The following is a 13,191-nucleotide window of genomic DNA, read 5'->3' on the forward strand; positions in this document are numbered from 1 at the left end:
TGGAATATCAGGGTTCAGGTGATCCCTGAGGGATCCTGGACCCAAGTTGTCCAGGGCTTTGCCAGTAATACAAGGAGATTGAGCCTGGTTCCACAGCAGATGGCATCTTCATGGCTCAGCTTCCAGAGCTGGTTGAAGAAGCAACTCTTTTACCTGGCTTTTTGAGACTTGAGATGTGTGTTTTTAGGACCCACCTTGTTTTTATGATTGCAAGTTGTTTTAGACTGTTTATAAGACTGTGCTTTAATTTTTCAACCTGTAATTAATCAAGAGGTCATGAACAAACAATAACTATAATTATACCTCTTCTGTGATGGCAAAGTCAGGCTCCTCTGAGATCGAATAAATGACGTTAGAGGTGCAAGGGTGGAAATGTTAGCTCTGTGCAAAGAACTGGAGAGAGCAAGTTTGGGGGGGGGGGTGTAGGATCCTCGGCTTGTCATTTCTAGCTCTCCTCCTCACTCAGGCACCTCTGTGGAAAGGTTGCCCACAACCTTTCAGCCGTTGGGACCGATTGTTACCAAACCTGCTGGGGGAGAAAGAGCTTCCTCTCTGTCCTGCTCACCACTTCCACCCTCCTCCTGAGCTTGCTGTGATTCTGCAATCCTGGGCAATATAAGGAAGGGCAGTGGACTCTCCACTTAGCCTGACCCACCATGAAGTCCGGTGCTCTTGTGATCCTTGTGGGGCTCCTCGCCCTCTGGGCTGAGCTGACACCTGCCTCTGCTCAGAGGCTTCCAGGTAAGGGATCCTGTCTCCTCTCTCCTTACAGGTGCATGTCTCAGAAGCATTTCTCTGGGAATTGTTGAGAGAAGTGCAGTCATGAAAATTCCTTCAGGAAGCTGGGGAAGCTCAGGGGAACAGCACTTGAGTTGCATGCAAAAGGTGTGTGGTTTCATCCCCCACTGGGAATGCTGAAATTCGGTGAGAGGGGGGCATTCTGCCACTCTGCTGTGCCACTGGACACCTCCCACCAGCCAAGGATTCCCCCTCTTGCCAAGGTGTTCCTTATATAATTTGCTCCCCTTCCCGGCAATGAGACTTTGCCAGGGCTTCTATGAATAAATGTATTGAGGGGTGTGTGTGAGTATGTATGCAAACACACATTTGGGGTGTGTGTGTGTGTGTGCGTGCGCGCGCCAGACTGGGTCTTTGACCTGGGTGACAGAAAGGCCCTTTCTTGTGGAGTGTTCCTTCAGCCTCCTCTCCTCTCCCCCCTCATTGGGAGTCCTCCGGACAGCCGCTGCCACTGCCCCAGTCTCTAAGCTGCCCCTCCTGCCCCAAAGAGAGGTGCCTCCCTCCCCACACTGCCCCACAACAGCCTGGGAAGAGGATACACCCAGCCTTAGTGGCCCAACGGAGACTGGTCGAAGGTGAACGTGAGGCCAGCACCTTACCTTGGCAGGCAGCAGCAACAGCAGCAGTGGGCACTCAGCTCCCAGGCAGGTCTTGCCCAAGAGCACAAGCACAAGAAAGACGAAAGCAGTGACGGCCAGTCGGCCGGCCAGCCTGCCACTCGTCTGTCCATTCCCAACAGCAAGGGCTGGTGGACTGCCTGGCTGGGCTCCCTCACCCACCTGCTTACTCTGAGGCCACCTCAGTTCCTGGCAACCAGCATCTCCCGGCCAGCCCCAGACGCACCCTTTGCCTGTGGAGCTTATAGCCAGGGCTGCTGCAATAAACGGCTGTGCAAGCCTTTGGGAGGCAGAGATGCAAGAGGGAGGGAAGGAAAGAGAGACAGAGGCCAGTGTTGCCCATCATTCAAGGCACCCCAGGGTGCCACAACACACTGCTTGAAAACCACTGCCCTAAGCCAATGATACAGCTCTCCTGTTCAGATTTTCAAAGAACAGGGAATCAGAATCTCCTTACTTTTGTGGATGTAACTTGCTTCAAACTGCTTTTAATGTTTTGTTTTAAGGTTGTAATGTTTCCTGGGACCTTAGGTTGAAGAGCAGATAACTAATGAAAAGGGATTCCCAATCCACATTAAGATGAGGCATAGGATGTCCACTAATACATTGCCTCTGAAATGCCAGCCCTTTTCTGACACCCCCTCCCCGCTGTGGCCAAGAGGAGCACCCCTTGGGAGCAGCAGACTTGAGGGGTGCAGATTTGGTGCCACCTGCTGGGCTTCTGAGGCAGGGCAGGAGGAACACTTGCCTTTGCAGCCCAGACCCACTTTCAGGTAAGCTGCAGGAGAGACTTAAGGACACACCTTGTACCTAGAAGCAAGCCCCGCCCATCTCCCAGGAAATGATGAAGATATGAACAGGATGCTGGCATAGAGAAGACAATAGCTTGATCCTGCAAGCTGCTCTTACATTCTTTCTTTAAGCGGCAGGAGCTTTCAATTTTCACAGCTGCGAGGAGTTGAAATGCCTTCTTTTCCAGCACCGATTAAGGGCTTAGTAATCCATTTCTCTCTCTTTCCCTCTTTCTCTCTTTCTCCATCACAGGGAAGCCTGGCACCTGTCCTACTCTGATCCAAAATAATGACACCCAGTGCGGCCAGTTCTGCTCCTGGGACAACAGCTGCCCAGGGAGCGAGCGCTGCTGCCAGACCGGCTGTGGGCAACAGTGCATGCTCCCACATGAGGGTAAGCAGAGGGGCATCAGCCCCTCTTTTTTGGGGGAGAATTGAAGTCAGGAACCTCCTATCTGCCTCACCTTCTGACTGAAATGTGCTCTTGATCAGCCACCCATGCAAACAGGGTTTTGGTGCATGCCCTGCCTGGATCCATGTAGGCTTTAACGCTGTAGTTCATAGTCAGGCAAGAGGCATTGCAGTGCAGCATCCCACCCACCATGGTGTGGCTTGTTCAGACATGGCAGGTGACCTCCACCTGGTGCACTGCCAGCAGGGTCCAAGCAACAGGTGGGAGGCAGGCTGCGCACAGCCTCAGTCCAGAGACTCACCTGCTCCCAGGTGTGCAAGCAGGTCAGGTCAGGGGGACCCCATTCATTCCAGGCAAAGAGGAACTGGCTCCTTTCCCTGCAAGTATTAATGTGGGGTTTTTTAAATATGAAAACAGACCTATTTATTTATGAAATGTCTATACCTCCAGTATACCTGAAGGAGCGTCTCCACCCCCATCATTCTGCCCGGACGCTGAGGTCCAGCGCCGAGGGCCTTCTGGCGGTTCCCTCATTGCGAGAAGCAAAGCTACAGGGAACCAGGCAGAGGGCCTTCTCGGTAGTGGCGCCCACCCTGTGGAACGCCCTTCCAGCAGATGTCAAAGTGATAAATAACTACCTGACATTCAAGAGACATCTTAAGGCAGCCCTGTTCAGGGAAGTTTTTAACATGTGATATTTTATTGTATTTTTGGTTTTTATGGAAGCCGCCCAGAGTGGCTGGGGAGGCCCAGCCAGATGGGCAGGGTATAAATAATAAATTATTATTATTATTATTATTATACAGCCCTTCATCCAAAGATCACAGTGCGGTTCAGAAAGACTGACAAAGAACCAAAAACATGCATAAATTCAAAGCTGAATTACCTCAGTTGTGTAAAGATTGAAGTAAACACTCAATTCCATGATTTGCAAATTAAATTATTAGTTCATCTTCTTACTTAATTTGTGCAGCCAGATAGTTGTCGGTCCTAGACAAGATTTCAGCTGAAGAAAATACATTCAGAAAATGTTGGGAGTGCACTCAATGTTGGCTTGCAGCCCCATAAATGCTTCTGAATACCAGTCATGGCAAACACAGAGGGGAGAAAGTGTTCTTCATCTGCCTAGCCACTGTGAGAACAGATGGGCCACTGGCCTGATCCAGCAGATGCTCTTCTTAGGTTCTCCTTTCATCCCCAGTCTACCCTGGATACTGCCCCAGGCTGAGCCCCCAGCCAGGCCAGGCTACAAACTGCTTAGCGACTTGCAACAATGACCAGGACTGTGGCTCAGTCTACTTGCCACGCAAGAAGTGCTGCAGCAATGGGTGCGGGAAGACTTGCCAAGCGGCTGAAGAAGGTATCTCTTGGATGCGGGAGATATGGGGACCTGGTGGGGAGGGCAGTTGTGTGTACATGTGCATGGCTGGCAGAGGATTCTGCCAAGGAAGAGGTGCTGGGGCTCACTCAAAGAGTCTCCTCTCCCTCATGCCAAGCGGTGTGGTGGTGGCAGCTGCCAGTGGTAGGATCATAGGAGGGAAAATGAACTCTGCACATGCTCAGGAGTTTGTTTCCTCTTGATGATATCCTCACACGTTCCAGAGTGAGTCCTGGCATTCAAAACACAATTCCATCTCACTACTGACTGCTGTCTCCTCCTCTCCATCTCCTTTTTCCAGAGCACCCTGGCGTGTGCCCCAAAAGGGAACTGGTGAATACCTTTGTCCCTTGCAATGACACCTGCAGAGACGACCGAGACTGCCCTCTCACCCAGAAGTGCTGCTTCACTATGTGCAGCCGGGGCTGCCTGGACTCAGGTACTGGCAAAGGCCCTGACTCCTTCCACCCTCCCTACTTCTCTTCCCTGGGCACCTAAGTGCCCTGGAGACTGAGAACGTCTCCCCATGGACCTCCATCCATTCTGCCTCCAACAGTTCGCAGTGACAGGTGCCAGTTGCCGCCCAAAACCGGACGATGTTTAGCAGCCTTCCCCCGTTACTACTACAACCCATCGGAGAAGAAGTGCGTCCTGTTCACCTATGGTGGCTGTGAGGGTAACAGCAACAACTTTGAGACAAAGGAGGCATGTGAGGCAGCCTGCGGGAAAATCAGCCCAGGTACCAAGTTTGGGACCCACCAGAACTTCATCTTCATGGCTTCATTGATTGCATTTATATATCCCCTTGTCCTCCAAGGAGCTGAACTTCCCCTTCCTCATTTAACCCCAACAATAACCCCGTGAGGTAGGCTAAGCTCAGAGGAAGCCACTGGCCCAAGGTCCACCCAGTGAGCTTCATGGCTGAGTGGGGATTTGAACCCGCATCTCTCTCAGGTCCTAGTTCAACACTCTGACCACCAGGCAAGGCTGCAGAGCCCCTCTGGGAAGGTGGGCAAACCCATCCAAGAAGCCGGCCAGAAGGGGTCCAGAGTTCTGGGAGGACTGGGTACACTGCTCTGTTCTGGACTTTATGTTTCATATAATTGAGAGGATGGAGCGGTTGGGATCCCTTAGCTGGACAGAGGCTGGATATGGGTGTTGGAAGCCACAGGAAGGGAGAGGGCTGCTCTTGGGCTGGGACCCTGCTTGCTGATTTCCCAAAAGCATCTGGCTGGCCCTGTGAGAACAGGATGCTGGACCAGATGGGCCATTGGCCTGATCCAGAACCTTATGTTCTTCTTAATATTACCACTTTGTGCCATAATCTTTGTATGGACATTTGTGATTGGAGCAATTTGAAATTTCAAGATAAGAGATGGTGTCTGAAATAGGACGCCAAAACTTTGGATTCAAAATCCAACGGTGGGGAGCCTTGTAAGAATGAAGGTGGCCTTAGGAATTCTGACACCCCAATTTCAAAGTCCTTCTCTGGGAGGTGGAAATGACAGTTTGGCAGCTGCGGTGTATTTGACGCGTTGCCCTCAGGATTCATTAAAAGAGGACGACACTCCTTGCAAATCCCCAGAATAAGGAGAAGTCATGTATTAGCTCCATGTTTGGTGATAAGCAACCTTTGCCATAGGGTGACTCCTAGTCTGTGCCCAAAATTATGTTTTTGCAGATTTTGGAAGGAGGGTTTGGGGTTGGAGCATTTGGCAAAGGGTTGAGAGGCGAGAGGGCTGCAAAGATTTGAGCCAGCAGCCACAAGGAGGTCCCCAAATTCAGTCCCTGAGCTGGGCTGGCCCAAAGAGCCCAGGCACAATTCCTCTCTGCCTGGAAGGAGAAGGGTCTGTGATTCCTTCCCTCTAGCGGGGGGGGGGGGGCTTCTTATGGAGGAATGCATGCAGGGAACATAAAGTTGGAATTAAAAACTCTTGACACCTTCATGCCATAAGAAAACCTCTCTGCTTCCTCTTTCTGTGGCCTCAGAGGTTTGCAAGCTGCCAAAGGACCCTGGCCCGTGTCTGGGTTATTCACAATTGTACTACTACAACTCAGCCACCAGGAAGTGCGAGATATTCGTCTATGGGCTCTGCGGGGGGAATGGCAATCGGTTTCGCACCAAACTGGAGTGCATGATGGTCTGTGGGCAAAGAGGTAAGATTCTTGTCTCCATCTGTGTCTGCGCTTCTCTGTCTCTCTATCTATCTCTGTCTCTAAATATTTATAAGTGTGCATGTGGAGGGTAGGGGGCAGACTGTGGAGGTCCACAGGGTTCTCTCTCGGCTGCCCTGCTTATCCTGCCCTACCCATGGGTGAGTTTACCAACGGCTTCAAGTAACAAGAAAGGAGATTCAGACTTCTGGCAGTGAGAGCTTTTCGACAGTCAAATGGTCTCCCTTGGGAGGTGGTAGTGAAATCTCCTTCTTTAGAGGTTTATAAGCAGGGTTTGGCTGTCTGTCTGTGAGGAATGTGGTTCCTTCTTTAAGGGGGTTGGGCTAGATGACCCTTGGGGGTCCCTTTCAACTCTACAATTGTATGATTCTGTCAATGCCGCTGCCTGCCCTAAGGGCCAGTGCTCAATTACTTGGCTGCCTCCCCCTTGACTCTTTCTCTTTTCCACCCGCAGGAAAGTCAACTGAGGAGGACTGAATAGGTCAACATTCTCACGTTGTCTGAGAAGACCCCAACCCCAGAGCAGACATCAGTGTGTTGCCATGCCCCCCTCCTTCTATCTCTAGGGATGTAGCACCCTGCTTGTGGTTAATGCTTAGCTGGAATGAAATATTCAACGCAGCAATAGAGAAATTAAAATAATAATTTATTTGTCAGACAAATAAATGAGAGGCACAGTGGTATATGGTTACCAAGCTCTGGCCTGCCCTCCTGCCATTATGGCCAGCACTTATATTTCCTTAATCCAGCCCCCTTTGCTCCTCCTGTGGCTGCCTCTGTCCAGTCAGCCTGGTTGGATTTCCTATTGGCTGATTGCTATGACCAATGTAAAAGATACACCCATTTCCTCCTGTCCTTATATGGAACACAAAGAGCTATATATAAATGACAAATAAGTAATAATATATCTTACATGGAATCTTAATTACCAGCTCACCTCTTGCCCTCCTTGCCCTATTGCCTTCTAAAACAAATGGTTAATCTTAAATTTTTATCTTGAACAGATGTCAGAGACCTTGGGTTCATATTCTCATGCATCATCAATGAAATATCTCCTTTTGGAGGTCTTTAAACAAAGGCCTGACAACCATTTGTCATGAGTGCTCGCTGGCGTCTTCCTGTCTTGCAGGGGAGCTGGGCTCGTTTTGCCCCTCTGGTCTCACAGCAATATGACTCTATGAAATAAGAATTTAGCATTTCTTTCTTTCTAGATCCTTTGCATAATTACATTTAAGCCAGCATATTTCATACATAACATATATAGCTTTTTAGAAGGATAAATCTCCTCAAAGTAAAAGGAAGGAACAGTTTACAGCCTCAAAATAAAAAGTGAAGAAAAAAGTCTCTTCCCCTGTTTACACTCCCCCCCTTCTCCAGCCAGTTGTTTTCAAAACCATTTGCTCTTGGCCTTTTACCCTGTGGCTCAAGTTTAAGAGAGGCCCATGGTATCATTTTACTATTTGCCCATTCCTAATTATGTTTGGTCTATGTAACCTTGCTCTTAACCTGTAATTCCCTTTTTTACGACTTTGAGAATTGTTTTCTGCTATAAATCAAAGGGGGCCCCTTGTCTTAGGAGAATGGCCAAGGTTTTCTCTGCCTGGCATGAAACATTTGAAAATCTAAGCCCATTTAATTTAGGAACCTGATCAAGATATAAGCCAATATAAGCCTTGATTAAAAATACAGTCTATATTCAGATGCCACATTCCCCCCTTTCAAGCTCAAGGACCTTGCTTACCAAGCGTCCTTGATAGCTTGATCTTCATCATATTCCTGAGGTAAAGCTCTGTATAGGGCCATGATATGAGGTAGAGTTTCATTCGAAATCATCTTGCTAATTGTACTTCTAAAACATGAGATGATACATGGCACCATACATAAAACCATTATTACTACCGTCAAGAAAAACAAGCAAGACAATAATATCCCTTTGAGTCCTGCAACATTAGGTAACCAATTGGTGAGCCATCCCATATCCCATCCTTCCCATGTTTGTACTGGGACATGTGCTATATTCTCCATCTTTGTGGCCAACACACGGATTGCCTCACCATTATCAGAAATGTTAAAGCAACAGGCATTCCCTGTCAAGTTCAAGACTCCACATAGGCCTCCCTGCCTGGCAAGTACATAATCCATTCCCATTTTCAGCTGCAAAATGGCGGCTCTACTTTCATCCAACTGTTGTGCAATAAGTCTCAAACTCTGGGCCGTTGCATTGGTTACAAGTTCCACTACTGCTTGCAATCGAATTATTCTGTTTAGATTATAAATAGGATCCCGTGCCCCTTGTATGAGCTCACCAGGATTCCAGGAGGCAGGATCATAATAGGCTATAATGCGCTCTGGCGGCCAATCATCAGTACCGCTCCAACTTTGGGTACTTCCTCCTGCTATACGAGAAATATCAGCATTCCTTCGTGTTCGCTTAGCTGAACTAGTGGGCATAATCCACATTGGTGGTAATACCCATCCCAGGAAACAAGTCCCACTCCATTTGGAAGGGAGTTTCTTGTATGCCCATTCTCCACATATCCACCACAACCATCGGGTCTGAGGTTTTTGGTACGTGGAGTACAGAAGGCGAAAATATCAAAAGAGGTAGAGAGTTCACAGTGCAGTATGTTAGATTGCCTTTTTCTGTCACAGTTATGTTCCATACCACTTTCCATGCATGAATAAAAGGAGGTGCACAGGGCAAGGTATTCCGAGTTCGATAGGTAGTACCGTGTGCCCAGGTATGACTATTCTTAATATAATCCCAAGTATAGTGACAATGAGAAGAGCCTATCATGGTAGAATCAGCTGCATCTGATAATTTATGTACACAGAATTCCCCTTGTACAGGTATAACTCGTAATGGTTTAGTTGAGTTCCATCCGGGGAAATTCTGTACTTCTGTTTGGTGTGGCATTTCGCTTACCATACCAATGGCATCTAATGGTATCGGTAATAAGGGCATACCTCCCTCTGAATCATCTGGCCCAAGAGAGCAAACAAGGCAATTGGTCCTATTTGCAACATTGGCTACCATTTCAGCTAAACCTACCCACATATTGTGGTCATGGCTGAATCCATATTTAGCAAATTTGGTCAGATTCAAGGACCCTTCCCCTTCCCAAGGGATCAGGATTAATAATAAAATCATGTTGATGTCTAGCATATGCATTCCTTCCACAAAAGATTACCTTATTGTGATAGCAAATAAATATTAGTCCCAATATAATTCCCCCAGTGACAGAAATGGGGAACCACCAAGACCAAAACATATATCCCAAGGATCCCCAATGTGTAATATCTCTGATAATTGTTCCACAAGGGGGCAGTCAATCAATTGTATAAGAGAATCTTCCCTTTCACAATCGCTGGTTCAGATGCTCCTCAAGCTTCAGGCGTGCGCAGGTCAGCCAGCTTCCAGGTTGTGGCTGCAGCAGGCCGGTCGTCTAATGTTGCCCGTGACCTAGCCCGTTCCCCGTAGGGCTAGGTACAGGGGTTTTTGGAGAGAGTTAGTTTTAAAGGATTAGAGGGGTCACCTTTGCACGTCCAACTGCCTTCGGACTTCTTCAAACGGGAGTGATGAATCCAGGGGGTCACCTCAGCTACCTTCACCGCTGTTGGAGTAGAGAGCAAGACGGTGTAAGGTCCACGCCACTTAGGTGCAAGTGGATCACGTTTCCACTCTTTCACCCATATGCTATGCCAGCCTGGAGCTGATGAATCGGCACGGCAATGCTGCACGGCGTGTGCTTGAGGGCCCACCTGTTAAGATAAAAAACAAACAAACAAACACGAGAGAGAGACAAAAACACGGGAGAGATTGCACTTGTCCCTGTGTCACATGGTCTCCTATTTGTTTGAGGTCAGCTGGAATATCCTGAACAAAGGAGGGCGGCCTCCCATACAGGAGCTCAAAAGGTGACAACTTAAGTCTTTTTGTGGGTGCGCACCGAACACGAAACAGTGTTATGGGTAACACATCTACCCTCCTGAGACTTTAGACATATTAGTGGGCTTCTGGCATGCCCTGCAGATACCTTGCACAAGCGTCTGGCGGTAGGTGGTAAGCCTGGCCAGGTGAATTGCATTGTTTGGATCCCAATTAGGATCTTCCAAGGGAAAGTTGTCCTGGAGATGACGGTCAATATTATAAATATTTTCCACTCTGGCCTGCTCACGCAAATATATCTGTGCCTTTTCAATTATGTCTCTCCTTTCCTCAGTGGTGAAGAGAGTATTCAGGAGCTGGCGACAATCTCTCCAAGTAGGACTATGAGTATTTACTATTGAGGTCACCAAGTCCATCATAGCCTGAGGTTTTTCTGCGAAAGATGGGGTGTTTTCCAATTCATCAGATCTGTAGTTGTGAATGGAATACATTGCAGGGTCGAAGTTCGAGGTGGCCGTGGTCCAGGTTGCCCATTAACCAGCACAGGCTCCTCAAGTGCATCAAATACTCTTCTGAGAGGGGCTACTACGTGATCTTTCTCTTCACTTTGCTCTAGGGGCCTCAAATCATAGGGGATGGTATTTGTCCCAAGGCGTTCTTTTAGCAGCTTTATACGCCTGGCTGTATTGCTTGCTGACCGATTAAGGTCTCCCTGTAACTTCTGTAATAATTCTCTAGGACTTGGATGTACAGGGGTTTGGGGTGGGCAATTAGTTGTTCCACTAAAGGAGACTGTAGATGGAGTTCTACTGGGACTCACAGGTGGAATAACCACTTCTGCTTGGGCTTCATTATAGGACTCCAATGCCTCCTGAAGATATTTATCATAATCTATCAAGGAATCAAGCTCTGTGACTCCACCCCCATTATTCGTTCCACTTTCTTGCCTTGGGGTTACAACTGGTGGAGGGTTTGAATTAGGCTCCCTTCGATGTGGAGCATAGGGTGGAGGTGGAAGCACCTCTTCCTCTGGTCCCTCAAAAATGGGTTTGAGTTTATTTGGCAAGATTCCTTTCCTAGCTTCGGCTTTTACAGCCAATAATTTGCATCGTTGGACTTTGCATTCCCTTATCCATGGAGGATTTTTTATTTAATGTGCTCAGCCAGGAATCTATATATGAAAATTGTTCTGGGCACCCTCCAGTTTCTTTGGTGATGTTAGACCAAAGTTTGCTTACTAAATTTATATCAAAAGTTCCCTGAGATGGCCATCCAGTATTTTGTTTTGGCCATTCTAGTTCACATAACGTTCTCAAGCGCTCTGGCGTCATTTTGACTCCATATGCCCCTGAGAAGGCTTTCTTAAAATTATTTAACATACATTCAAGAGGTGTATTTCCCCCCTTTGAACCCCCAACTCCCATTGTATGGCCCTGTGAAGTATCCACTCAGTCACTCACACACACACCTTACTGGGAAACGAAGTAGTACTCACTCCACACTTAGGTCAGCTACACATTGTACTTTCTCACACATGCAATGCGCTAGATACTTCAACCACACTCTACCTCCCAATCTTCCCTTTTCCCTACACCAGATCACCATCTGATGTACCCAGCCACCTAGCGTACTCAGTTTCCCTTTACTGAGACGCAGAAGTTTGATCAGGACTTCTCTTCCTCCCAATTAATTGGAGGGCCAAAACCCCTTAGTGCACTTACCCTTAGCTGGTTGCCTGTTTATTTCTCTGGTTCCCCCCGTTCCGTCGCCGTCAGTGGGCAGGGTATCAGACAGACGAGACTTCTGCGTTCCCCCTGGAAAAATTTACCAGTGCGCGCTGGGAAGCAGTTTAGAGATCCTCTCTCTTGTACCCTGTCCAATAGGGCGAAGGGGCTGCGTTCCAGCAGACCACTTATCCGAGTCACGGCACCATAAAATGTAGCACCCTGCTTGTGGTTAACGCTTAGCTGGAATGAAATATTCAACGCAGCAATAGAGAAATTAAAATAATAATTTATTTGTCAGACAAATAAATGAGAGGCACAGTGGTATATGGTTACCAAGCTCTGGCCTGCCCTCCTGCCATTATGGCCAGCACTTATATTTCCTTAATCCAGCCCCCTTTGCTCCTCCTGTGGCTGCCTCTGTCCAGTCAGCCTGGTTGGATTTCCTATTGGCTGATTGCTATGACCAATGTAAAAGATACACCCATTTCCTCCTGTCCTTATATGGAACACAAAGAGCTATATATAAATGACAAATAAGTAATAATATATCTTACATGGAATCTTAATTACCAGCTCACCTCTTGCCCTCCTTGCCCTATTGCCTTCTAAAACAAATGGTTAATCTTAAATTTTTATCTTGAACAGATGTCAGAGACCTTGGGTTCATATTCTCATGCATCATCAATGAAATATCTCCTTTTGGAGGTCTTTAAACAAAGGCCTGACAACCATTTGTCATGAGTGCTCGCTGGCGTCTTCCTGTCTTGCAGGGGAGCTGGGCTCGTTTTGCCCCTCTGGTCTCACAGCAATATGACTCTATGAAATAAGAATTTAGCATTTCTTTCTTTCTAGATCCTTTGCATAATTACATTTAAGCCAGCATATTTCATACATAACATATATAGCTTTTTAGAAGGATAAATCTCCTCAAAGTAAAAGGAAGGAACAGTTTACAGCCTCAAAATAAAAAGTGAAGAAAAAAGTCTCTTCCCCTGTTTACACTCCCCCCCTTCTCCAGCCAGTTGTTTTCAAAACCATTTGCTCTTGGCCTTTTACCCTGTGGCTCAAGTTTAAGAGAGGCCCATGGTATCATTTTACTATTTGCCCATTCCTAATTATGTTTGGTCTATGTAACCTTGCTCTTAACCTGTAATTCCCTTTTTTACGACTTTGAGAATTGTTTTCTGCTATAAATCAAAGGGGGCCCCTTGTCTTAGGAGAATGGCCAAGGTTTTCTCTGCCTGGCATGAAACATTTGAAAATCTAAGCCCATTTAATTTAGGAACCTGATCAAGATATAAGCCAATATAAGCCTTGATTAAAAATACAGTCTATATTCAGATGCCACAGGGAGGCTGCTGTGGGATCATCTATCTCCAAATAAAACCTGAGATTTCTGGCATG

The 13,191-nt window shown here is 47.4% G+C and overlaps 1 protein-coding gene across 1 annotated transcript; it reads left to right on the forward strand.

Moving 5' to 3' along the window:
* The first annotated feature begins 493 nt into the window (after positions 1 to 493).
* On the forward strand, positions 494 to 13,189 carry LOC114599868 (papilin-like). The gene is made up of 8 exons (XM_077929483.1): positions 494 to 741; positions 2,460 to 2,600; positions 3,820 to 3,978; positions 4,298 to 4,435; positions 4,553 to 4,735; positions 5,986 to 6,153; positions 6,626 to 6,741; positions 13,142 to 13,189. The coding sequence occupies exons 1-7, from the start codon at positions 657 to 659 to the stop codon at positions 6,646 to 6,648; spliced, it is 897 nt and encodes a 298-aa protein (XP_077785609.1). The 5' UTR covers positions 494 to 656; the 3' UTR covers positions 6,649 to 6,741; positions 13,142 to 13,189.
* Positions 13,190 to 13,191: the final 2 nt, after the last annotated feature.

The sequence above is a fragment of the Podarcis muralis genome, chromosome 5 (genome assembly GCF_964188315.1).
Source record: "Podarcis muralis chromosome 5, rPodMur119.hap1.1, whole genome shotgun sequence".
Taxonomy (NCBI): domain Eukaryota; kingdom Metazoa; phylum Chordata; class Lepidosauria; order Squamata; family Lacertidae; genus Podarcis; species Podarcis muralis.

Excerpts from the sequence above, each read along its gene's own strand:
- LOC114599868 (XM_077929483.1), top strand. The coding sequence starts at position 657 with ATGAAGTCCGGTGCTCTTGTGATCCTTGTGGGGCTCCTCGCCCTCTGG. Across the intron at positions 4,436-4,552 it reads CCGGGGCTGCCTGGACTCAG|TTCGCAGTGACAGGTGCCAG; the intron begins GTACTGGCAAAG and ends TGCCTCCAACAG. Across the intron at positions 6,154-6,625 it reads GATGGTCTGTGGGCAAAGAG|GAAAGTCAACTGAGGAGGAC; the intron begins GTAAGATTCTTG and ends TTCCACCCGCAG.